The sequence below is a fragment of the Ambystoma mexicanum genome, chromosome 4q (assembly GCF_040938575.1).
Source record: "Ambystoma mexicanum isolate Mex_15411 chromosome 4q, UKY_AmexF1_1, whole genome shotgun sequence".
Classification (NCBI taxonomy): Eukaryota; Metazoa; Chordata; class Amphibia; order Caudata; family Ambystomatidae; genus Ambystoma; species Ambystoma mexicanum.
In genome coordinates this window covers 1,105,421,523-1,105,448,933 of record NC_090928.1, presented here as the reverse complement: position 1 = coordinate 1,105,448,933, position 27,411 = coordinate 1,105,421,523, and the positions used below count along the sequence as shown (strand labels likewise).

At 48.7% G+C, this 27,411-nt stretch overlaps 1 protein-coding gene across 2 annotated transcripts in view; it reads right to left on the bottom strand.

Moving 5' to 3' along the window:
• Positions 1-27,411, bottom strand: part of LOC138468214 (xanthine dehydrogenase/oxidase-like) — a 1,072,878-nt gene that overhangs the window by 150,336 nt on the left and 895,131 nt on the right. For both annotated transcript variants that reach the window (XM_069608673.1, XM_069608674.1), the window contains exons 25-26: positions 6,939-7,130; positions 4,895-5,040 (exon numbers count right to left, since the gene is read on the bottom strand). In XM_069608673.1, coding sequence (XP_069464774.1) covers positions 4,895-5,040; positions 6,939-7,130 — 338 coding nt within the window. The remainder of the gene's footprint in view (positions 1-4,894; positions 5,041-6,938; positions 7,131-27,411) is intronic.

Here is a 27,411-nt window from a genome sequence, read left to right as displayed (position 1 = left end):
AGGGAAGGGGCCTGGTTGGGTCCTTTGCCCACAAGCTGGCAAGAACCTTGGGATATTGTTTAAAGTAGAAAGATGATTGTCTGCTGGGGGCTTTAGCCCTGATCCTGTAAGTAGATGCAAGGCCATTAAAACTGAAAGTAAGTTTGTAACCTCCAGAACCTAAGAGGAGAATGTGGTTTGCTCAAGTGCTGGAGGACTAGACTTGGTTAGTAGTTTTAATTACTGTAGCCTGAAAAAGACTCAGATAGGTGGGAAGTAAGTTCTTCCCACACAGACTGCTTAGGCTTGAAAGGGAAAGTTACAAGGTCTTGATGTGATAGTTTTCCATCTGGCAAGGGTGTAGAAGCCCTGGCTTTTTAAATGTATATTAAATTCATAAAATGATGCAGGTAGCCCCATCTCAGAAAGGGTAATCTGCTAATCAGATCTCCCTTTTATAGGCTCCATGCCAAAGGCATAGTGTACACCTGTGCCCTACTGAAACACTACCCTGATCAGCAGGCCCTCCTCTTCAGTGGCATAGAGCAGGTAATTGTGTCACAGGTGCCCTCTGGACAGCTACAGTATTAGCCAACTCACTGCACCACAGGGCCACATTTAAGGTATGCACCTCTGTTCTCAAACCACATAATTATGAGCGTTACTATCCTGCTGGCAGTTATACACTTCAAATATAAACCATACCTTACTTAGGGCATGGAGGCAGTCATCTCTCATACATATTACGGCCACATCAGTTTGATATCATGCATTTGTCAGCACTGTGAGCCCAGCTCAGCTGTGGAAGGGTTATGTGCATTCTGGTCAGTCAACCTGGCCCTGTCAAGTGATACTGTAGGAGTATGGATGGCTATGCCTCCCATTCTGATCCTTTGTGAGGTCAGCTAACACTTCTCTCCAGTGGGCCAGCCTCCCAGCAGGACCTGGCCTGGAAAACGGGAATCAAAGGGCACACTCATCACAAAAGGACTAGTGTCACACCATGATGCTGCATACCAAAAGGGCCTTTGATGCTATTGATAAGATAAGGGGGCAGAGTTCATGTAGACAGGGAGAGCTCACACCAGCTGGAGGAAAATTCCATCATCTTGTTTTCTCTCTATAGCTCCCGTACTTACTGTTCCCTCCACTTCCTTTAACACAAAGCATAATGGGTATTATGTCAGAAGGCCAAGTCCACTTCTTCCAAGGCCTGGGATTGGACCACTAAAGCAGGCTTGTTGTAGTCTAATCACCTGCAGGCTTTTACATTTAAACGAAGGTGTCCCACACTCCTTCTTTGATTCACTCTTGGACAAACACATGAGGAAGTATTTATTTGGACCTCTTTTGGGAGAATTGATCTTGCCAAATCCTTCAATCACTGAGGTGAAGAAGGAGCAGTCCAAAGCAGAGGCAGGTTTGGCTCATTACTCACTCCCTGGGCACAATGGGGATGACTCTTGCTGAGTGGAACTGCTTTACACAATCATAATAAAGTAGTTAATACATGAAACCATATGGTGGTGTGGAAGGATTTAGGAACATGCAATGTGGACAACACAAGGCAAAGATTAAAGTGCCCCTTCATTAAATACAGTATTTGCAGTTGTATGCAAAGACACTGGCACACATGTTCATTGCACCTGCTACACTAACAACCTTCATTCATGCACCAGATACTGCTATGCTAGCAGCCATCTTGGAATTAAGATTCTTGACTCTCATGGATGATACCCATTTGGCAACTTTTCGCTCTCTGTGATCTTCACTACGGTATCAGGAGTGCAGACTCCCCCCTGAAGACCTTGGCTTTTGATAAGCACAGGTCAATGATGTGCAGGTTGTAAACCTTGGATGTAACCCTCTAACTTGGTGTGGTCCCTCAGCCAGGACCTCCAACATTGGAGTGAAAGGTGCGTCTCCATCTACACAAATATATCTTCATCACACACCACACCTCGCTACATCGCAGCCCTCAATCATGGAGCATCCTCCCCAGCATGGACATGGTCGTTCTGAACACCATACTAATAGACCAGTCTCCTAAAAGTGCTCTCTCTAGCTCAATGATATCGGTAACAAACATAATGGAGTAGAGAATGCAGGGAAGAGTAGGTGGGACAAGAGTCAGGAAGTGGAGGAGCAGGAGGAGAGTGAGAAGACGAATGTTTAGAAAGGCATCACATCTCATTGCTTGAAGCCAAAAAAAGGAGCAGGTCCATTCTCAAAGGGCATCTAAATGAGCAATTCTTAAATGGGCTCAGTCAGATGCCTTTTTCCACCCCTATTAAGGGGGGTGTCCGGTCAATCAATCAATCAATCAATCAATTTTATTATAAAATCACCACAGTCCCGTTCTTGTTGAAGATCCTGGATAGGGTCGCTTACGTGCAAATCCAAGACTACTTAGCTTCTGGGGGTCCGGCAATCTGACGAACATAAAGACAAAGGAAAAATTGCACTTCTATTGTTGGACTTATCGGTCGCGTTCGATCTAGTCGACCACAATGTTCTCTGTAATCAACTTGCCACAGCAGCCTACTTCTCTCAGAATGCAATCACCTGGATTGAATCGTTCCTGATCAATCGGACCATAAGTGTTTCTCACCGTCTGCAGCGGCTGACCCCATCCCCATCACCTGTGGTGTACCTCAAGGGTCCTGCGTGTCACCTACCATGTACAATATCTTTACTAAGCCATTATTCGACAAGTTGGATCATCTGGGTGTCACCTACACAACTATGCAGATGACACCCACATCCTCCTCCCCCTAGCAGGCAACTACGATTCTGACGTACGGCTGGTAAACAGAATGTATCTGATCATTCAAGCATGGATGGCCACCCATGGCCTCTGCGTGAACGATGATAAAACAGAACTCTTGCTTCTAGGTTCATCAGCCAACCTGAATAAATTTAACACAGATTACGCCTCATTCAACATAGACAGGAATAACATCACTGTGGTTAAAGAGGTAAAAACATTAGGTTTTTACCTTGACTCTACCTCAAACCTACACAAACAAGTCAAAGCTACGGAATCAGCCATAGCTTACACGGGCAAACTGATAAGGGCTTGCAAACCAATGCTTTCCACTGAAAGCTGCCTTACACTAGCCAGAGCACTCATTTTATCAAAACTGGATTATTGTAACAGACTTTACTTAGGCGCCAGTAAATTCATGCTTAATAAATTACAAATCCTGCAAAATAATGCACTCAGGACTGCTCTGAGCATCCCAAGGAGAGCACACATCTCAGAAATAAGGAGACAGCACAAATGGCTCTCCATCAGGGACAAGATTCAGCTGAAAACCCTGTCTCTTACATTCAATTCCTTGAATCACGCAGCCCCTGCGTACCTAACAGAGAAATTTGCCATGAGATCTACAAAGGGGGTAGTTTCCCTGTCATGGCGGCCCAGCTTTGGAACACACTCCCACTCGCTCTTAAGAGGACCGAATCCTTTAGCAACTTCAGGAGAAAGTCCATCACTTGGTTTACTACAAGGAACTGATTGTGCCACTAGGATCACAAACACTTCCTAGACCGCTTTCCATACTATTTCTTTCCTTGCTCCCTGTAAAATCTGTATATTGTATATTGTTTCTTCCTGTTAATGTACCTGCTTAACGCACTTCACTGCTAACTGTATATTGGTAACGTCACACGCTGTAAGTGTATTTACGGGAATCGTACCAAAATGTTGCCATATATATGTGGGGGGTATACAATATAATATTCATTAATATGGGGGGGTTGTGTGGTCTCCCCCCGCAAATATATGTGGTGTAAAGGAGTTTAAAAAAAAGTCTGCACTTTCGGCCATCGCATAATCACATAGATCCGTATTTACCTGCTTAATGTACCTCACTGCTATCTGTATATTTGTAACGTCTCATTTTGTAACAAGTGTATTCGGTAACCTGCTTTATGACTATTTCTGTAATAAGTGCAACTTGCTTTAAGTGCCCAGTTACCCACAGGTTCGGTGCACTATAGAAATAAAATAAACAACCAAACAAACACTCACTACACAACATGATCTAGTAACCGTGAATATGAATGGTAAAAGAAGAATTCAGTTGACCCAGAAATATTCTCAAGCCACTTGGCTCTTGCAAATCCCTTCACAGACTGGTGGTTGGACTCATAAGCCTGTTCAAACATGAGTTAGAATTAGGACAAATAATTTTTTAGCACAAAATTGTGTGTTTACTATTTATGTTGCAGCGTGGCCTGTGCTAAAAATAAAAAATAAAATTCCGGTGTGTGTAGGCCTTGTGCTAGGAACAGCAAATAGAACAATACTATTTCTATTGTGAATCCTTCAGGCACAGGCAAGGGAAAAATAAACATTGTTAACGCAGGTGGGATTCACACCAGATGACTCCCATACTACAAATACACAGGCACAAAATCCAGCTGAATTGTAATTCTTGTGCCTTCGGGCACGCGCTCTGAACACATTATCAAAAATATATTTCTGCTGGGGGGTTGGGGGGGCATCGCACCAGAAATCTTAAGCAATAGAAATATGCTATTTATGTTTCCAGCTTGGATGACCCTTATGAGAGAGAAAATGTTTTTTTCAATTTCCAATGTGGACACCCACTAACAGTCAAAGGAGAGAAAAATACAGCTTGTAGTTCTAGGCCATAAAAACATGCCTCATTGCTCTGCTGTGGGACAGGGGGATTGCCAACAGTTTATATTATAATTGTTCTTTTATAATACACTGAATGTCAGAGATTGGTTTCTAAACACGGGATCAGGATTCGAACCTCTGTTGCGCTGTGTACGTGTCGTCCCTGAGCTATCCCCTCTCACAAAACGATGCCGTGACTTTGAGTAGAATGCCATGTAACGCCGGTTTGTGTAGATAAAAAGATTTCAGTCTGTCTGTGCTCACCTGTTGAAGTCGTCCTTTTCCTTCATGCGCTGGTGATAGTTAGAGCTCAGACAACACTCCTCCCAGCACCTCTCCACAGTGAGCTCCTCAATCCGCTGGTTATAGAAAGTAGAGTCCCCTTCCCTGTACATGTTCAGCCTGCGGACCTTAATAGACAGTGGAAGAATATTAGAAGCAATCACCATTAATGATATCCCAAAGGAAAGGTGTGGCTAGACTGCCTACAGAAGCATGGAACTATAATTTTGAAAGCACAACCCAGCATCCCCTGAAACCTTGTGGCATTTAAGGTGAACCGTTAGGGCACAATGGGAAGTAGGCATCGTCCTCTTGCAGGAAATAGTCTAGGGTGCTGTCAAAAGGAGTTATCTAGAACCATATAAGGTTAATAGCATTGCCAAAGGCTAACATTCACAAAGGAATCCATTCACAGAGGTGCAATATGCCAGACCTTGGCAATGGAGCTAGAGAGATTAATTCTGCACTACAATTTCACATTTTGTCAGGGTTGTGTGATACATGATTAAAACCAAATTTGATTTGAGTCAGCTTGTGTTTCGGGCAGACAATAACTTCATCAGCACTCCAACTTATTATGCTTCCTGCAAAATCCTGTTTCTCAGTGATAGAAGCCATTGAGATGCAAGCGTAAGACTGGCCTAATAGACAGACTTTTACAATAAAGACAAACGGGTAGTGTATTGACTCACCTTTTAACTAAAACACATGTATATTAAATTCATGTATCATACATGCTTGAACACTGAAACATTTTGGTGTTATTGAATAAAATAGTTTGAGGTATATCTGTTTCCCTACATACTAGGACAAATAAGCAGAAGCCTGGTGCCATCTTCGACTATATGGAACTCCTAAGTCCATCAAAATTGAGTGCAGAGAACTTAATTGCATCCTTTTTCCATTTTACACAGACACAAACAAATTCATACTTTTGAAAGTTAAGCCTTTTTAGGTACATACACAAATTAAAAACGTGCAATTTTCACCGGCCCAGTGCAAAATGAAGTTGCATGTCTGTGTCTTGTGTACTGTAGAATCCTGCATGAGGTTAGTAAAGATGACATTTTGCATTTATAAATGCCAATCCATAATTTCCACTTCAATTAGTTATTTGATAGAAATTGATTATCTTTCTATATTAATTCTGTACAACTTCTACAATTTGGGGCATTTTTGAACGGTGTGAACTACAGATGCGGCATCCTTTGGGCCAAATTAGGTGCACTGAAACGTTTGCTGTGGCATTGCAAGCATGTTAGCAAATATGTCTAATTAGAATCTGTCCGTGCATAAATTGTGCCCAGCGGCTTTGCACCTAAGCTCATACAGTAAATAGCAACGTTAGGGTCTCATAATAAGTTAGACAAAATGACTTGTGCTAATGAAGGTAAAACCTACATTTACAACCAGTAGGATTTTTTGTGTAGGAGTCCTGAAACCCATAATTGTGCAGAGCAGAAAAATATGTTGTTTTCCAAAATACCATACTTCTACGGCACAACTTGTAATAACTTCCTGAGTCTGCCTAAAAAAAGCTTTATGACATAACAAGCATTCTCAGAAAATCATTTGCAAACCTGAAATTCTAATATTTGTTAGTGTGTGAAATTACTCTGACACTCCAGGTGAATCCAAGAGAAGCAAGAGAGAAGACATGAAGAACATGCAAGGGGCAGGCAGTCTATGAAATATCTCATCTCCACCTGATGCTATAAAGATTTCTTGGGAGACTAAGGCATAGCCATTTCTGCTTCCGGCCAGCATGCACCTCCCAAGGAGGAAAGATTTAGTAGATTGTAGTTTATCATGCTCAGAATTAAAGCTAAGCTACTCGGGACCAGCTCAGCTAGTTAAACGGCTCCTTCTTGTATATACATGTATCGGTCTACTGCCAATTGTCGCTGCATAGTTGTATACACCTTAGGTTGACCTAACAAAAAATCATGGCAAACTGCAGACAATGGTAGATGGTAGTGCACAATGATGAATGGTGCCCCCCAAAGCATCCTGTCTTGTACTGTACCTGATCTGCTGGCAATCCACATGTCAGGGCGATGTTGGACATCCATGTCTCTGTGATCATCACCCCCTGGGGAGCACCGAAGCCTCGGAAGGCTGTGTTGGAGGGCAAATTGGTCTTGCACATATGACCCGTAACTCTGACAACAGGAATGTTGTACGCACTGTCTATGCTGAGTAGTGATTTGGTCATGACCTAAAGAGCCAAAGAAAAGAAGGAGAAATTAAAATGTATGCAGTGGACACTGTAGACCTAATTGCAAATGTGCTCTTAGTAGTAAAGCTTAACACAGACCAGATACTAGCAACTGTAGGGATTACCCGTTTGCAATTTACCTTTTGTGTAGCAGAAACCAAGCAGCTACCATGCATATGTAGAAGGGTACAGGTTTATCCCGGGAGGGTAGCTCAGCAGCAACGTGCTCACCTTGGAAACAAGACGGCACGAAGCAACACAGGTTCGATCCCAGGGTCCGCGCTTAAACATCTCTGGTGTTGAAGCGCGTTATATATACGCAACTAAGAGACGTATTCTTGTAACAGCGCCTCGATGCCCACGGACTGTGTGAGTGCTTTAAAAATAAAAAAATAAATACATTCCTATTCTGCGGTAAGTTAAAGCACTAAAATGTAGATTTGAGAGAAACCTGATGGAAAGTCCTTAACAAACCCTGAATCACCTCAGTTTCAAAAGATTCTACCAGGTCAAACTTCATAAAAATGTCTTCTGATGCTCACCTGAGTTTAACCTTGTGGTCTATAATAGAGCGTGCATTGTGGGAGTTTGTTTTGAATCTGAGGAACTTTCAGAGAGGTAGGAGGTTGATGCTGTAGATTGTTGCCATCTGTGGCGATGATTGGAACATTTAGGGAAAGGGAAAGGCTTGTAAGCTGACCTTAGAGTAGCACAGCAGGAATGACTGTAGCGAAATTGAACGCGACTTGGGAGTGTTAGGATGCATTTGATAATTTCAGTCTATGCTGTGTGACAATGTGAGTGATTTGAAGAGGGTACACAACACAGGTTCCATCAGGTGAGACTAGGGAGATGGAATCTGTTTTAATCACTCTGACACTGCGTGTAATATGAGGTTAATTTCACCACAGCACAACGTGTCCGTCCAGTTCACTAACCACCAAACAATGGACATTTTAGGAACAGTACAAGACAGATATTCTAACTTGCAAACAGCATTCTAATGAGATTACAAGGGGTGAGGAGTTTGGTGTTGGGACAGCAAGGTCCCCTGCGCAACTTGTCGTCTGTGTTCAAGGTTTGGCCTGCAGCCTAGCACATGGTTTTGTCAGGGAACCAAACTCCAGGGTTCCCAGGCGGTTGAGGAGAAGTGGGTGGGTTGACAAAACCTTGTTGGTTGGTGGCGCTGGCAAGAGGGTTGGTTCTCCAGTACTGTCACTAGTTATTTCACAATTCAGTCCTGAGTTTTGGTTGTGCAGGGATATTTATTTTTTTAAGTGCAACATAACACCTGGGGCACAATGTACCAGAGTTGGTGAACCACAAAAGCAAAAAACAGCCGACGCGCGTTTCAACCCAAGTCTTTCTCAAGGCTGCGTGAGGTGGGGGTTGGTGAGTGGTGGGAGAGTGAGTGGTTCAGTGACACATTGCATATAATGGAGTCATGGTGAAGAGAGTCATATATTAATCCAAGCATGGTACGGTCATGCAAAGCAGTGACATATTGCGTTTTATGGAAGTCATGGTGGAAGAAAACATATGATATTCAGACATTTTTGGCCACAGTAAGACAATGAGAGGCAGGAGTAAAATGGCATGATATGCGCATAGAGATAAGTGGCGAGTGGTGGGTGAGGTGGTTGGTGCAGAGTGGTAAGGTAGATATGTAATAAGTGACATCATGAATGATACATTAGGCAGGTATTGAAAAATAGGGGAGGTCCATTTGGACATTGAGTACCAAGGAGAAAGAGACAAGGGAAACAGTGGAATAAAAAATATAAAGAGAGAGAGTTAGAGGGTGTCTGGTTAAGCTGCAAGTCAATGAGGTAAGTCATAGTGCAGAGCGTAGGGGGCTGTGCTTACAATTGAAGTTGGGGTAGGGGCTCACGTCAGAGCATGTAGAGAACACACCCTGTACTGGGTGGTTGCTGGATAGCAGGTCTGGAGGAAGAGACAAAAATAGCATGGACAAGGATCAATCAGAGTGGCATGTCGAAGGTGTGCGAGAGGAGGCCGGGTGCGGTGAAACTTGTGCTGGTGAGCAATGGGCGGTGCCGTGGCAGATTCATAGCATGGGTCCGAGGTGCGGGTGACCGGCTAGATTGGGGGAAGGGCAGTTGTGAGTGGATGTTGCGTTGTCCCCGTGTGGGAGACCCCGAGGTGCCCGGGGTTGGTGGGGGAGGCCTGTTGTCATGGGGCGTGCATGGCGGAGAAGAGTGTCCCCTGGCTAGGGGGTAACCCCTGGTGGAGTGCCACGGATCAAGGAAAGGGTTGTCAGGTGAGTTATAGGACCACCAGGGTTTGTGGGGTGGCAACCTGGCGGAAGGCCAGTAACGAGCCCTGTGCGGCGGGAGTAACAGGGTCCCGAGTGGAAGCCTCTGTTGGATGGACCGGAGAGTTAGTGGTTGGCCAGCAGCTGCCGTGACGCGGCGGTAGAAAACCCCCAGGGTGAGAGGGCACGACTCGGCTGCTGAGGGGCGGGTGCCGCGTGGTGCATGGATGTGCACTCAGGAGAGAGTTCAGTGGGCCACAGATTCGTGGTGCTAAGGAGGTGGAGAAAGTAAGGGGCCAAGATGGTGTGAATCCCCTTGGTCGGGTCTATTTTGAGACACGCGATCGAGTGTGGAGAGGATCACGGGTGAAGGCATGGACGGGCGTTGGGTCCGGGATGGGGTAGCAAGGTCTCACCTGAGCAGGAGGTCCGTGTACGTCCGTGTGGTCCCAGTCATGGACCGTGTCTAACTCGTGGGAATAATAACAAGGACTTCTGGGTTGGAAGCGAGCCTGAGGGATCTGATTGGATGGTGTGTCGGAGGCTTGGTCATGACGTGGGCTCGGCTGATTCGATGAGGGAGCTGTCAGACATGGCTAGTCCTGCTGCTCCGTGTTGTGAAAACGACAACTGTGAATGGGGGAGGGAACCCTGTGTTAATTGATGAGGAAAGCTGGTCGCAGGGCAAGGAGGTGTACCAGCAAGGAAGCCCTGTAAGGGTGAAGGGATTTAAATAAAAATAAGCCCTGGAGATCCCCTAGGTATTGTGGCTGAGCAAGAGAGAATGCCACTTGGTTGGAGGGCGGCACAGTACTGGAGTAACAATCATCTTGCTAGTGCCACCAACCAACAAAAAAAACACACACACACACACACACACACACACACACACACACACACACACACACACCCCCCCCCCCCCATTTGTAGGAGGAAGTATTTGACATTCAGAGAGGTGGGATACTGATCATGTGATACTTGCAGGAGAAATGAGATGAGAAGAGGAGAGGTAGAAGATACCATACAATGGCTGTCTCTTGAAAAGAGTGAATGATGCATGGTCATCGGGTGACTACTGAAGCAAGCAGGAGTAGAGACTCCCTGGGCTCAGCTTCTGCAAAACATATGTTCAAGCAATACTTGTGGGAAGAAAACAGCTGAGATTCAGGGCGGTGAAAGGTGCCATTTAGTGAGTGAATGACACATTTGGGGATCATTTATGGGGCTCTCAAACAAGTCAGAGGGAGTGGGAAATGTGCTGTTTGTGGTCTTTTCATGTCCACAGAAGCACTTGCCATCTGCACGTGGATGTTAGAATTACATGTGGTTGATTGAAGGTATCAGCAATCTCGCATTCCACACACCCAGCTACAAGTTACTCTGGAGTACATGCACAGGTATAGCACCACAAGCAAATCCACCAAGGTCGTCCATTCAATTCCTTCCGCTATCTCAGGGTCAGCAGGGGGAGGGGTGCAGATCCCATTAACTGGATATCAGGGAGAATCAACACATGGTGTAGTTGAACAGCAAGAGGAGACAGACAGCTGCAGGTTTCAATCTCCTGTACCCTAATCCACTGCTAAATCAGAAAATGATGACGAATATGATGACATGGAGAACAACCAAGATACATAATAAACAAACGTTCCTTTCTGCTTGCACATTGGGTGATGCCTTTTCACCCTTAGATCCCCCTCTTCCGGGCACAGGCCCTTCTTGAATGTTAGCCTCCCTCCATTGGGTTCACTACGGCTTTCAACACAATCTCCTCTGTGACATTCCCAGATCTTAATGTCTTTTTAAACAGTTCACTGTAGAAAACCCTCTGCCAGTTCATGCTTGTCAATACACTATTTCTTGGGACTTCAGGCTTTGCCCTCTTTTCATTGGCATCCCTCCATTGGATTCACTCTTGACAACTTTGCCAATCACACAATTCATGGAATAGTTCTTATGATGCATGATTCACTTCCCTTAGCTTCACAATCATCTGCCGGTCAAAGACTTGCGACAGTACAGAGGATTTTACTAGACCCCTCTATGACCACTTTGACCCCTTTCTTGCCTTTCCCAAGGCCTTCTGGTAATGGTAGTTTCAACAATAGAGTAATCGTAATCAAGTGAGAACCCATGTGGTGCCTGACTCCTCTGTAGCTGCTTTTCCCCTCAAGCATTTAACTTTAAACAGTTCTTTGTACTTTTTTCAATTAGCCGTCTGCTACTTTTGTTCAACACATTTCGGTTTCTTATCGGCTCTCCCCTCGACTCACCGACTGTAATGAACTGCTTGGCTTTTCTTGTCTCTGGAGTCACGGTGGCAAGCGTCTCTCCCCAGCTTGGTTATCAGCGGAGGAGGGCCCTGTGTACCATTGACATTTGCTGCAACAAACGCTGGCTATTGTTCACAGTCTTATGATTCCTAACGTGGAAGTTTCACAGGACTGGCTCGGAAAGGGCAAGGTCGCTTCTCTCCTTGTCACCCTCTCGATTTGCGCTGTCTTTCTACTACTGAACTGCTGTGCTGAGTTAGTCCTCTCTTCGTGCGGTCTGCCTTGCTCCTATTGTGCTCCAGCTTTTATCTCTGTGAGGAAGGGAAAGGGCCGTCAGGTGTGTGTTATTCTGGTTAATTGCCTGACTTTGCCTGACCCTTGTGTTGGGACATGTCAGGTAAACGGCTCTGGTGTTTGTCCATCGTCTTTCATGGTGTGTGAAAGTGTTAGTGTCAGAAAGGGGGGAGGGGATAAAGTGTTCGAGTGCCCTATGGGATAGGATGGGGAAAAGGTATTATATGAAGGGGTTTACCACATCTCATCTATCAGTGTCCCACTTCCACTCCCCAAGGACCCCCCATCTAGGTGATTCTACCTCACTGGTCCACCCCCAGGAACTGGATCCAATAGCGATGGCCGTGTCCTGGCCACCTGGATGACAATTCCCCAGGGACTAGTCAGAGAGACACTTTCAGGTTTCTCACACCTGGTATGTGTCAGACACCTTAAAGTAGAGAGGGCTTGTTGTATGGTGCACGTTATAGTGACTGAAAGGCACTGACCAGTTGCTGACTTCCTGTTGAGATGTCATTGCTTTTTGTGTCAGTACTGTTTTGAGTCCTACTATTAATATCATGACTCAACAACTTGACAAATGTTCTTGGGCTCTACCACAGGGCGCAGCCTCCCATTAGAGCTCCTTGGCTCTCCCAGACAGTGCAGCCACCCCCTGCATTTCTATAGCTCTCCCTCAGAGTATTGCTTCACCCAAAGAGTGCAGTTACCCCCTAAAGTTCTCAAGCTCTTCCACAGAGTGTAGCCACCAACAGTTCATGGGCTCTTCCACAGAGCACAGCCACCCTTAAAGTTCTAGGCTTGCCAACATAGTGTTACCTCTCCTTAAATGTCCTGACCTCATCCATAGAGTGTTGCCAACCCTACAGTTATTGAGCTCTCCAACAGAGTGCAACCACCCACCAATTGTCTCAAGCATTTCCACAGAGTGCAGCCACCCAATGAAGTTCTTTAGGTCTGGCACAAAGCACAGCCACAGCTTAAAGTTACTCTCTTTCCCACCGAGTACAGCTACCCCTAAAGTTCACAGACTCTCCCACAGAGGGCTGTCACTCTTATATGTGTGGAGCTTTCCTGACTCCCCATGACTGCTTAATTTATTCCCCCATGCACATCCAACAGGAAGGTATGGTGGTACTACACCACATCCCTCTCCATGGCAGCCTGAATTGCTACGGATTCCATGGTCCACTGCTGAGAGTCACCAGCAATGCAAGCAAAACCTGGCTGCATGCCTCATTAGCAGATACCATGAATACTGCCCAAATGCAGGTGTTGACATTGGCATGCTTCCTCAAATCACTTGTTGGAGTGGTGCCGACAACACAGGCCTGCTATTGCCCACAGCCGCTAGTGCCAATTGTGCTGATTGAGCATACATGTTGGAAGTGTGATGGCCTGCCGCTTGCCATTGCATGTCCTGTGAAAATGTGGTGGTGCACAATGGTCCTAGGTGGTGGCAGCCCTCGCATTATCAATACAATTGGAGGGAGCTCTGGTGATCTATGGATCAGTGGTTGCAGGATACTAATTCACCCTGTAAATCTGTTGGTGCCACCACAAATGTGATTGTGCATAGCCATCATCCCCAGGGATGTCCACACTTGCCTTTCTTGACACAGCCATTCACCTTTCTGAAGACTGCAAAGTCATCATTCTTGAAAGTCTTCCCCGGTGGCAGGTTTTCTTCCTGTGACTTTCTTGCCCCCTATGCAATACTAGGCATATAGAGAGGGTCCTCTGCATCCTCCTACTCCAACTCCTCCCATCTTCAACTCTTCAACTCTTCCATATCAGGTATATGAACCCGTTAGGGAGAATTCTCCAGAATGGCTAATTTCCCTTACCTACTGAGTCCCTCAGCAGCTTTGCTGGATTTCTAGGAATACTTTGTTTCACCTGGTAAGAGTGTGAGCCTTTTTTCCCACTCTTACATGTGTTCTGCTGTGTGTGTTTAAACATGCTTGTGTTCATAGACTGTGGAGTTTCACCTACTCCACAGACATCATCTTTTTTCTGTGTGTTACACAGCACCTTCAGTGCAGTGACACAGGGTTGTCTTTTTAAGGCTTCCCAACTTTGACTCTATTTTCTGGGACTGACTACTGTCTCCCAGAACATGTAAAGTTGCCATTTACTTTTTTAGTCTTTTTAAAGTCACAGACCCAGTACAAGCTATCTTACATAGAGTTCTGGAAAGGGTTTTTCGGGGGGAAATTCTCCCGGGGCAGGCTGGGCCATCCGCGGACCTCCGGGCAGGGAGGCCCCAACTCCTCCTGTATATCCCAAAAAGATAGAGTATGAGACACACGCAAGAAGCAAGGTGTTTCTGCTGTTTATTAAACAAACGGCAGGGATGGCCAAGGATCGTACGCGTCCGTCCTGACACTCTCTACGCAGCGTGGGGCTCGCAGGCCCTTTTTACCTTAGCGTGACGCGCTACTTGCGTCACCTTAGCAAAATTAACAAAAAACCTATCGCCACTCTGGATTGGTTCCCCGAGTGGTAGGGTTAGTATAGCATACATATAGAAGACTTGGTTATTGGTTAAGGGTCAGCCAGGTGGTATACTTGGGTTGTCCCTTCAGTTTGATACATAAAAATTGTTACATGAAGACCCCTGAGGATTGGTCAATGTTAATGGCGTCAGTGATAAGGGTCCCATGTTCTGATTGGTTCACCCGCGAGCCCCCCAGTCTGGGACCATCGCTGTTCCCAGCTCGCGGTGCACCTGTCATTTGCAACAATGTTTCAATATGGGTGTGTGCAGACAATGTGAGGACTTATTCATAAGCAGGAAGGCCGACTACTCCCACCGTCGCAGATGTCTGTTGAGTCGCTTAATTGTATCTGCCTGTGTCTTGAGACGGGGGGATCCAGACGCCTTCTTCCTCCTGGGCTTGGCACCCTATCAAGTTCGGCTTGGTCACGTGAGGTGGGGACCGTGGTTGAGGCAGAATTCTGCACAATTAATATTACATTTCTCACTGTGTGCCCGGCTTATCTTGCAGGTGCGACCTTGGCGTCGGCTTGCGGGATGAGAGTTTGCAACGTTGTGCCCTTGACTGTCTGCTTTCGCTGGGCTCATTCTGCAGGGTCAGCAACCGAACCCTTGCTCATTCAATGTTCATGAAAGCTTTTGCTTGCGGCCTACTTGGGCCTGGTGCATAGAAGGAACCATTTAATGTAGGGTGCTGTAGGTTATGGTATCATATTGCTCTATCCTCAGTATCGTGTCTTCGTTATATTCCTCATTATGGTACATGGTTTTAGAAGAAGCGTGAGCAAGCCTTTTTAGATGAATTCTTTATGCGTCTTGCGTTTCTACATTTGAAAAGCCTGTGTTGAAAATAATAAAGATGCACGTCCGTGGGTGTGTCCGTTGCCTACGTCATAGCACTGAGTATGTTCTTCGTGTGAATTGATGTGGGAGTGTCCGGTGTGTATGTTGCACGAGTGTGCTGACCGTTAGCTAGGTCGTCATGGCATCTCTAACAATGTGTTGATTTGGTGCTAGATGGTTTAGTCGAGTTCATCCATGCCGCAGGTGTCGGCATGTGCAGGGCAGGCTGGTGGGCATGCGGGTGGGCATGCGAGTGGGCACATCCGTATGTTCTTGTACCAGGGTATTTGGTCGTCTGGGAGATGGGCAAACTCCTCTCGTGGCGGGTGTCTGGGCCGTGATCCTCTAGGCCATGGTTGAGAGGGGATTGGTGGGAGCCTTTTGGTCGCTTTTCCCACTTCAGGTTAATAATTATACCTTTTTGTCTGTTTCTCATGGAACATTGCTTTGTTCCCTTTTCATCAAGATTTGGCTGGTGGCAGTAGTAACTACCCTATATTTCATACCACGGTTATCTTAAATAGCCCTGGTAGTGTTTTAGGCTATTTTAGTAGCCTCGAACTTAAACCTGGTGGCCCATATAGATTTTTATACGGTTCTGGCTGGGTTTATTTGCCATATCTTTTTGTAAAAGTCTTTCTTGTGTTTTTCTCTGCGCGCCAAACCAGGTTTCATTCCTTTGTTCGCCATCCTTTGGCAGGCTTCTGCACAGAAGCCCTCCTTAGGCGTCTGAATGTCTGAGGGGGACAGGATGTGAGGGAGGGGTTTGAGACTGCCTGCACAGGATCTCCTTGGAGACCGATGTCGCACTCTGGTATGACTGGCTGTGGTGACTGTCCCAGCGGGACAGCCACCCAGCTGTATGATTGACAGCCAGGCTCTGTGAATGGGGGAAAACTGCATAAAAGGCAGGTCTCTTGGGCTTCGAAGGCAGAGTCGCCACGGGAACGAGAGAACCCAAAGAGAAGCTGGAAGAAGAGGACCCCTACCACGACTGAACCTCCCGGTGAAGCCCTGCTGCAGGTCCAAATCTCCAACTTCGTCGACAGGGAAGATCTGAAAGGAATCTTCTCCCCTTGAGCTGGTGGGAACAACCAGTTCGCCAAACTGCAAGCCAGGCCTCCCTCCTCTGGTCGAATTTGCTGTACAGAGCTACAGTTAACCGGATAGCCAAGAGGACCGGACCCTGCTTGGGTTTGAAGGAGTGCACCTTTTATTCCGTCGTTTTGCTCCGCTGCTGGTTTCTTCCCTGGCCAGTGCAGGACCCTCCAGTCTTCCTCCTTCGTGTCAGTCCGACAGTCGCTTCAGGAACAGTGAGCCTGCCGGATCTGCCAGAAACGTCTTCCTCAGCTACAGCATTCTTCTGCTTTTAAGGTATTGTGCTAACCCGGTTGTTCGTTTCGTCCAACCGCGGTGAAAGTGTGTGAAATCTTTCAACAATCCGAGGGCTTGTCCTTCTTTATTCTTTAAAGTAACTTTTCGTCCAACCAACTTTGTTCTGAACTCTTGGCAAAGACTTAACCGCGAACTACGCTGAACTGTGTGATCCTCTGCAAAGACTTTGGTCCCTTGACTTTGGGCCAGGCCCCTTGAATTTGATTTCCTCACTGTAGTTCCTTTTTCTATATTGCCCTGCTTACTTACTTGTTGGTGCTACTCAATTTCTGCCTAACTTTGTCTTTCCCTCCCTTTTAAATTACTGGAGTGCCATTTTGCTCACACTTCATTTTGAGCCTAACTTGTCCAGAATCTATTGGGTGTGGTGTAGTGTATTAAGATCATAATTTTTCAACTGCTTGATAATAGTGAAATGTTTAATAAGTGATGTTTAAATAAATGTATATTCTTTTACTCAGAAACCTTGAGTCAGTGTTTGTTTGAATCATAGTAATTGCAGTCCTTTGTGTAACTATTGATACTGCTCACTTTACTCTTGAGATAAGTCTGGCTGCTCAGCGCCACCTTCTGGAGGGCTACCACAGGCTGCTCATTCCTAACATCATGCTTGTCAAGGACCTACCCCTCATTTACACTCTCATCTTACTGGGTCAACACCACTTTCAACACTGAAAAGGCTCAGATAGAGGCTACTCTAAAATCTCCTCAAAGGTGCTTGCAGAAACCCCCCTTCCTTCCACATGAGGAACAAGCCAGTGACCTCCTCCTGCACAGCCACCTATGTCATGTCTCACTGTCTCTTCACAAGGCCTCAGTGAAGGCTTCCACCACAAGCCCTGCTTTCTCAGCCTTAGTGTGGGCCTCCGCTGCAGGCCCTGCCTCACCTGCTTCCATGGTACAGGCCTTCACTGAAGGCTCGGCATCCTCTTCCACTCCTGCTCCTTGGGTCCAAATCTCACAACTGCCAGTGCAAATGCTAGACTTTACTGTACGTCTGGCAATTTTCTCTGATTATTTATGTGCCACCAGTCACACAGCAAGGTTATACAGCGTTCACTTCTTTGATAACGTACTTCATTGAACCAGCACTTGAATGTTTGGCCTCCAGTGGGTGTTGCAACAGGGAAAAAATTGAAATTGTATAATAGTGTCCATAGAGGATCCCCTTTGTGCATTTTCTTTATAAATTAACTGAATCGCTACTTCCAGGAAAGTTGGGTATTCAGATTCTGGGACAGAACACAACACTGTCATTAAGTGTTTTCTAGGCATCTATCTGGTAGCACAATTACTGTTCTTTCAAATAGTGTCATCAAAAGTAGCAGATTCTATAACAGAGAAAAGGTTAATTAGCACCCTGCAGGAGGGCGCTGGCCAAACAGAATGCTCGGAACATGGGCTGTATTGTATGGTACAAGCCTGCGTTCCAAGCCGCCTGGGATCTGCGGGCCAATGCCTCCTTCTCTTTCCCGCCCCCCTTCACCTCTTAGCACGGTGTAATTTCCTAGGCAGGTGCTAAGAGAGTGTTTAAAAAAAAAAAGAAACATACTTTGGTGGTTGGCCGCTCATCCGTTTTCAATGTCACCATCATCAACTTTGAAAATGGACTTTGGAACCACAGCGCAGCGCCACCACGGCACAGTGCTGGGCTGCGTAGCAAAGGTATGTTTTTTTTTTAAATGCACACCATTAGCACCCCTGTAGGCCATACATGGGTGCTAATGGCGATATACCCCTCGGCGGCCGGTCCACACTGTCGGTAACCGCTCTGCTGCCCTCATTAAGGGACACTTGCTAGGCTCCTGCCTTCAACTGGGGCGGTGGGCCGTTACTGACAGAGTGAAAAGTGAAACTCAATACCACAGGGACCGAATTACATAAACTGCACAGTTGACAGTGCCATTTAGCAGCTACAATTTGTATGGATTAGCACCATACCGGATCACAACGTTTTTGCCCCACAGAACTGCAGGCAGTGCAAATTATTTTCCACTACAAGTTCTCATATTTGACTCAAGGTTTCACAACTGTTAATATAAGTCTATGAACATGTTTTATTATTGTACAACAGTATAATTTTTCTAATTTGTACACAGTGCCTAAAGCAGTGACTTAGTATGTGCCTGCCATTCCTTTCTTTTAATATTCAATTCACTTCACTTTGAATTATTTGTTTCCATACATTTCCATCGTCCTTAGTCTACGTCTCCCTTTCCTTCTTCTCATTTACTTGTTTCCTTCCTTTCTTCTCTCTTCCTTTCTTAATTCTTTCTTTGATGATAGAAAGAAGGGAAGAGAAATATAGATTGAAAGTAAGGGAAAGGCTTTCAGGCTCAGGAGCTAGGTCTACACTGCAACCTCAAAAGCACCTCTGCCACCAGTAATTATTATTATTGTTATTTTACATTCTTTTGTGCAAACCTAGCTCGGGTGCAATGGCGCACTGTACAGGTCAAAGAGCAAAACATTGGTAGTGAGAATTTAACAAATCATCAAGTAAACATTAGTAATTATTTTCGCAGTACAATATATGATTGGGGGTGTGCACAAGATAGCTGGAATCAAGGATAGAACTAGGTGTTGTCTTCAGTTCTTTCATAAAATGATGGAGACTTGCATCTATCCAGATTGACACCAGGATGCAGTTCCAGAGGACTGGAGCATAGCATGAGAACGACTATTTCTAGTTTTCTCCTTGCGAGCCAGTCTAGCTTACAGTCTGGTGATGGTCTTACTGTGAGATCACTGTTTGCCCCAAAGTGTTGTCCATGAGGTAGACTGGTGCACCTGCAGAGGTTGCCCTGTAAGTGAGGTATGTGTTATGAACCAGATCCTGGTCAGGATGGGAAGCCAGTGTTTTTCACCCAAGAGGAGGGTGGAATCATCAGATTTCTTAGAGCCACTGATGAGGCGAGCCGTGGCATGGTGGCTTGCTTTAAAGAAGGCGAGGTGAGCAGCCGGGAGCCCCGCGAGAAAGGGGTTAGTCACGTCGGTATGTGATATCACTAGGGCCTGCATCACCATTCAGAAGTTCTGGGGCAAGAGGTAGGGCTTGATCATGAGGAGTCTAGAGATATGATACTTAGCCGTTTGAATTTCTTTTTTCTGCGATGAGTGGCCGGAAGAATAAATTGCTGTACACAATTGAGTGGTTTCCTGCTTAGTGGGGTGGCCCAGGAGTACAACATTGGTCTTGGTGAGGTTAAGCTTTAAGTAGATACTTGTCATCCACATTTGCATGGTTGCAAGGCATGAGCCAAGGCGAGTGATATTTTCTAGGTCATTGATTTTTAGGATCAACTGTGTATCATCTGAATGCTGGTATATCACAATGTTGGGATCGTCTAGAGTGAGCCCAGCAGTTCCATATAGAGGTTAAATATAACCAGGTAAAGAATGAAACCCTGTAAGTCTCCACAAGTGACAGGGTGACGTTCAGACGTAAGGCAGCCCGTCTGAACAGGTTGGTGTCTGCTAGATAGGTAGGATGTGACCCATTTAAGGACGCTGCCACAGAAGTCCATTATGTGTAAAAGGATGGTGAGAAGTGTGTGATGATCAACCATGACGAACGCAGCCAGGAGGTTGTGGTGGACTAGCATGTACAAGTCCCCTCAATTGATAATCTGAAGAGCTTCATCGATCACCTGGATGGTGGCTTTATTTAGCGTGGAACCCAATTGTAATCCCACAGCGGACCGACCATATGCAAATCAGGAATGGTCCTACACCAAAAGCCTAATTTGCATATGGTCTTTCCCCTTTTGTAATGGCTTGGCAGGTGAAGAACGATAGCTGGGAGTGTTGCCCAGAGCAATGCCAGAGGTTAATTCTAAACCTTCCATTCATCACCTCTTTTGTTTTGCTTAGTCACCCCAAATGGGATCGGTATGCCCAGACTTGTGTCCCATGTCTGCTGGGCCCAGAGACCAAAGCTACTCCTCACTGATGATGCCCAATGAGGCTGAAACATGTCTGGGGATGCTTGTGGTCTCGTGCAGAAGGGGTGTGACGAAGCGGTTCGGGCTGGATTGACCCTCTTGTGGTGGAACCAAGCCTGATTTGCATATGATCTTTCCCCCTTTATAATGGGTTGGTAGACGAAAAACGATGGTTTGGAGATTTGCCCAGAGCAACGCCAGAGGTTAAGATTAAATCTAAACCTTCCAGTCATAACCTCTTATGTTTTGATTAATCAGGAAGCATCCACTGAGTTAAGCTGAACAAATGCATGGCATCTTCTGAACACAAGTGAATTTAGAAAAGATGTTAATGTTAATGTTAAAGGACATTTGTACCACGCACTATCACCACCGTAGTGGTCCCTTGGCGCTCTGGCAGCTCTGAAAGAGGAGGGGAGGTTGAGTTAGTGGGAGGAAGCAGGAAAAGTGCAAGAGAGCAGTGATGTGCTGTTGGCGGCCTCAGCCCGGTGGGTCCGTTGGCTGGGCCTGGGGTGTTTGCGGCCGGTAGTCGTCGTGTACTGTTGTGCAAGGCTATGTGTGTTTTTGTTTTGTTGTTGCAATGTAGTGAAGTTTGTGCGGTTTGTTGTGCTGTAGGTTTTGGTTGTGTTTGTTTTGGAATTTGAGAGGTGTATGCAGAAAGGGAAATTGTTAGTAGTGTTCGTTAGTTTGCGTCTCTATCCTGAATTCAAGCGCTCGGCTTCCGTAGTCTCCCCTGTTGCGGCTCTGTCCTGATCTGGGTCTGACTGGCATACAGGTTCCATACTCCTCTAGTCCCCGTGTTTAACATGCTCTCTCATGGCTCCCCTTATCCTCCATTTAGACTCTAGTGGCCAGTGCATCTGCTAATGACAACCTCTCTGGTAGTGGGTAGATTGCCAATGTCTCGATAATTCCACACCAACGTGGTACCTGGAGGTAATTAAGTTACGGGGCGGGCGAGAGTGTTGGTGGGATTGTCTGGGTTAGTTGACTCAGTCTCCGTGCGTGCCGTCTGTGTTCCTGTCTATCCGATGTCACCCGTCCAGCTACCGTGGGCTTTACTCTACCCGGTCAGGGATGTCCGTGTCTTTCTGGATTAGTTATCCTTTTTACCAGTTTCCTTTTTCGGGTTTAGTCTGCGGTGTTGTAGAGCCAGGTTTTTAGTGATTTCCTAAATTTTAGGTGGGAAAATCAATTTAAATTCACATTCCAAATAGCTCAGTTTGATGGTCTAGGACTGTGTTTATGAGAATGATATGACCTTTCCCCAAATTCCATGGCTGAGATCTGCTTTCCACAGAACAATACTCCAAAAACTTGGCTTCAACCAAATTTGGACTTTGACATCTAGCTTGGCCATAAAGAACTATCTCTCCATGTTTAGTGGATGGCTTTGAATTCTAGGAGACATAGGCAGGCCCTGTTTGAGCTTAAATGCGACCTCAATGTACAAAATGAACAAAAATGAAACTGCCTGCTTATTTGAACGTGTTCAATAATGTAAACCAGGCATCCTTACCGGGTCCCGCAAGGGGAAGAGGGAGCAAACAACGGGCCGCTCGTAATCGGCCCGTTGTTTGCTCCCTCTCCCATTCCCATTGGGCCCTATGGGGGCTCAAATGGGAATGGGGAAGGTCCGGGCCCGGGTTCCTGGAGGGAGGAATTACCGGGCCCTCCAAACTCAGAATGGCCCAGTAATTCCCCATTCTAGGAACCCGGACCCGATTTCAGCAGCAGCCATGCCGCCAATAGCGGCATGGCTACCGCCGAAGTCGTAATGAGGCCTAATGTCTTCTGACAGTAGCCAAGCAAATCAAACCTGGTGTTTTCATAGGTGTTGTCATGGGGGTATTTTGAGACTGGATCTGTGGAGTTGTGTATAACACTTCTACAGTTTTGGAGTAGATTACTAAACCTTTGACCTGTGAAAGCTATAGTTATAGAGCACTCTGATTATAGTCACACCGTTCTAGTAGGCTAATACAGAGATTAGCTTGTCCACCTCCATATCCAGAAAACAATGCAATTTAAATGACTATGAAAATCTCTTTAATAACATTACATATAGAAGAACAGGACCCTGTACTAAATGCACTTTAATTGCCAAACAGGATTTGAGGGTTATTTTCTAGTCATTAAAAAAATTATATTCTCATGTTCATATCACTTTGAATGGGTTGGATATTTTCTGCAGTTTAAAAAGCACAGTTCCTAAACCCGAGGCTATATATTACTAGTGCAACACATCACACTGTATTAACATGCATATTAACATTAGAGAACTACAGAAACATATACCTGTAGTTGATCACCCTGTAAATAAGGACCTTTCTTTGAATTTAATGCATATGATGTATATTTTGGCTGATGCCAATACTTGTCAACAGCATTAGAGAAATGCATGTGAAACACCTACATTAAAATAGTCACTTTTATACCAATACTCGTCATTGATGTTGGAGAAAATAAACAGGGTAATTCATAGAAATTCGCACAAAAGTGGCGGACGCGACTGGCGCACAGCGTGCCCGTGCGAATGTCTGTGCCAGCCGCGTGCGCTAAAATCGATTTCCGTGCACAGCGTATTCATGGATTTTCGCATCCAAAACCAGCCGTGGCTCAGCGTGGCGCAGCGACCCTGCAACAGCGCCAGTTACGCCCCCAAGAACGCCCTCGCGCAAGGAAAAGCCTTCACAATCCCCAAATAATCGCAAAGGGCTGCGCTAACCCTGGACCAGTTCACAGGGCTGGCAAACAGCAAACGCCAAGCGGGGAACGTGTATTTCAGTGGTTTGCGGGAAGTTCCACACGCGATTGACCTGTGTACGTGTGCATCAGGGGTGCGCGGGAAGTATCACACGCAAAATCAGCAGGGTACGTGTATTTCAGGGGTGCGCGGGAAGTATCACACGCGATTCCAGCAGGGTACGTGTGTTACAGGGGTGCGTGTGAAGTTCCACACGCGATTTCAGCAGGGTACGTGTATTTCAGGGGTGCGCGGGAAGTATCACACGCGATTCCAGCAGGGTACGTGTATTACAGGGGTGCGCGTGAAGTTTCACACGCGATTTCAGCAGGGTATGTGTATTTCAGGGGTGCGCGGGAATGTCCACACGCGATTGGCCCCATGCGAGCAGGGTACGTGTATTTCAGGGGTGCGCGGGAAGTTCCACACGCGATTGGCCCCGTGCGAGCAGGGTACGTGTATTCCAGGGGTGCGCCGGAGGTTCCACACGCGATTTCAGCAGGGTACGTGTATTTCAGGGGTGCGCGGGAAGTTCCACACGTGATTGGCCCCGTGCGAGCAGGGTACGTGTATTCCAGGGGTGCGCGGGAAGTTCCACACGCGATTTCAGCAGGGTACATGTATTTCAGGGGTGCGCGGGAAGTTCCACACGCGATTTCAGCAGGGTACGTGTATTTCAGGGGTGCGCGGGAAGTTCCACACGCGATTGGCCCCATGCGAGCAGGGTACGTGTATTTCAGGGGTGCGCGGGAAGTTCCACACGTGATTTCAGCAGGGTACGTGTATTTCAGGGGTGCGCGGGAAGTTCCACACGCGATTCCATCAGGGTACGTGTATTTCAGGGGTGCGCGGGAAGTTCCACACGCGATTGGCCCCGTGCGAGCAGGGTACGTGTATTCCAGGGGTGCGCGGGAAGTTCCACACGCGATTGGCCCCGTGCGAGCAGGGATACGTGTATTCCAGGGGTGCGCCGGAAGTTCCACACGCGATTTCAGCAGGGTACGTGTATTTCAGGGGTGCGCGGGAAGTTCCACATGCAATTGGCCCCGTGCGAGCAGGGTACGTGTATTTCAGGGGTACGCGGGAAGTTCCACACCCGATTTCATAGGGTATGTGTATTTCAGGGGTGCGCGGGAAGTTCCACACGCGATTGGCCCCGTGCGAGCAGGGTACGTGTATTTCAGGGGTGCGCGGGAAGTTCCACACGCGATTTCAGCAGGGTACGTGTATTTCAGGGGTGCGCGGGAAGTTCCACACGCGATTCCATCAGGGTACGTGTATTTCAGGGGTGCGTGGGAAGTTCCACACGCGATTGGCCCCGTGCGAGCAGGGTACGTGTATTGCAGGGGTGCGCGGGAAGTTCCACACGCGATTGGCCCCGTGCGAGCAGGGTACGTGTATTTCAGGGGTGCGCGGGAAGTTCCACACGCAATTTCAGCAGGGTACGTGTATTTCAGGGGTGCGCGGGAAGTTCCACACGCGATTTCAGCAGGGTACGTGTATTTCAGGGGTGCGTGGGAAGTTCCACATGCGATTTCAGCAGGGTACGTGTATTTCAGGGGTTCTGGGGAGTACTACACGTGAATTGGCTGTGTGGGTCCTCCCAGGTGTTCGCTCTACAACCTCCACGGCCCCTGCAGGCAGCCCACACCACGGGGGACTACCCTGCACCCCTGCTCATGTCCCACAGGCAGCCCATCCACCATGGGCATGCCCCCCAGCCAACCCACATGTCACCTTGCACTACTGATCAACAATGCATGTCTCCCAGCACCCCCACCCCCCAGCAGTCAGGGGCACCCTCTACCAGGCCCCCACTCATGTCCCCTATTACCCCCACCCCCCAGCAGTGCAGGGGCAGCCTCCACCAGGTCCCCACTCATATCTCCCACCACCCCCACCCCCCAGCAGTGCAGGGGCAGCCTCCACCAGGCCCCCACTCATGTCCCCTATTACCCCCACCCCCCAGCAGTGCAGGGGCAGCCTCCACCAGGCCCCCACTCATGTCTCCCACCACCCCCACCCCACAGCAGTGCAGGGGTAGCCTCCACCAGGCCCCCACTCATGTCCCCCTGCACCCCCACCCCCCAGCAGTGCAGGGGCAGCCTCCACCAGGCCCCCACCCATGTCTACCACCACCCCCACCCCCCAGCCACCAGGGGCAGCCTCCACCAGGCCCCCACTCATGTCCAACTCATGTCTCCCACCACCCTCACCCCCAGCCACCAGGGGCAGCCTCCACCAGGCCCCCACTCAGGGCTACCACCACCTCCTACCACCCAGCAGTCAGGGGCACCCTCCACCAGGCCCCCACTCATGTCCAATTCATGTCTCCCACCACCCTCACCCCCCAGCCACGAGGGGCAGCCTCCACCAGGCCCCCACCCCCCAGCAGTGCAGGGGCAGCCTCCACCAGGCCCCCACTCATGTCTCCCACCACCCCCAACCCCCAGCAGTCAGGGGCACCCTCCACCAGGCCCCCACTCATGTCTCCCACCACCCCCACCCCCCAGCAGTGCAGGGGCAGCCTCCACCAGGCCCCCACTCATGTCTCCCACCACCCCCACCCCCCAGCAGTCAGGGCACACTCCACCAGGCCCCCACTCATGTCCAACTCATGTCTCCCACCACCCTCACCCCCCAGCCACCAGGGGCAGCCTCCACCAGGCCCCCACTCATGTCTCCCACCACCCCCACCCCCCAGCAGTGCAGGGGCAGCCTCCACCAGGCCCCCACTCATGTCCCCCACCACCCCCACCCCCCAGCCACCAGGGGCAGCCTCCACCAGGCCCCCACTCATGTCTCCCACCACCCCCTACCCCCCAGCAGTCAGGGGCACCCTCCACCAGGCCCCCACTCCTGTCTCCCTGCAGCCCCTACCCCCCAGCAGTCAGGGGCACCCTCCACCAGGCTCCCACTCCTGTCTCCCTGCACCCCCTACCCCCCAGCAGTCAGGGGCACCCTCCACCAGGCTCCCACTCCTGTCTCCCAGCACCCCCACCCCCCAGTCACCAGGGGCAGCCTCCACCAGGCTCCCACTCATGTCTCCCACCACCCCCACCCCCCAGCAGTCAGGGGCACCCTCCACCAGGCCCCCACTCCTGTCTCCCTACACCCCCTACCCCCCAGCAGTCAGGGGCACCCTCCACCAGGCTCCCACTCCTGTCTCCCAGCACCCCCACCCCCCAGCCACCAGGGGCAGCCTCCACCAGGCCCCCACTCATGTCCCCCTGCACCCCCACCCCCCAGCAGTGCAGGGGCACCCTCCACCAGGCCCCCACCCATGTCTACCACCACCCCCACCCCCCAGCAGTCAGGGGCACCCTCCACCAGGCCCCCACTCATGTCTCCCACCACCCCCACCCCCCAGCAGTGCAGGGGCAGCCTCCACCAGGCCCCCACTCATGTCTCCCACCACCCCCACCCCCAGCAGTCAGGGCACACTCCACCAGGCCCCCACTCATGTCCAACTCATGTCTCCCACCACCCTCACCCCCCAGCCACCAGGGGCAGCCTCCACCAGGCCCCCACTCATGTCTCCCACCACCCCCACCCCCCAGCAGTGCAGGGGCAGCCTCCACCAGGCCCCCACTCATGTCTCCCACCACCCCCACCCCCCAGCCACCAGGGGCAGCCTCCACCAGGCCCCCACTCATGTCTCCCACCACCCCCTACCCCCCAGCAGTCAGGGGCACCCTCCACCAGGCCCCCACTCCTGTCTCCCTGCACCCCCTACCCCCCAGCAGTCAGGGGCACCCTCCACCAGGCTCCCACTCCTGTCTCCCAGCGCCCCCACCCCCCAGCCACCAGGGGCAGCCTCCACCAGGCCCCCACTCATGTCTCCCACCACCCCCACCCCCCAGCAGTCAGGGGCACCCTCCACCAGGCCCCCACTCCTGTCTCCCTGCACCCCCTACCCCCCAGCAGTCAGGGGCACCCTCCACCAGGCTCCCACTCCTGTCTCCCAGCACCCCCACCCCCCAGTCACCAGGGGCAGCCTCCACCAGGCTC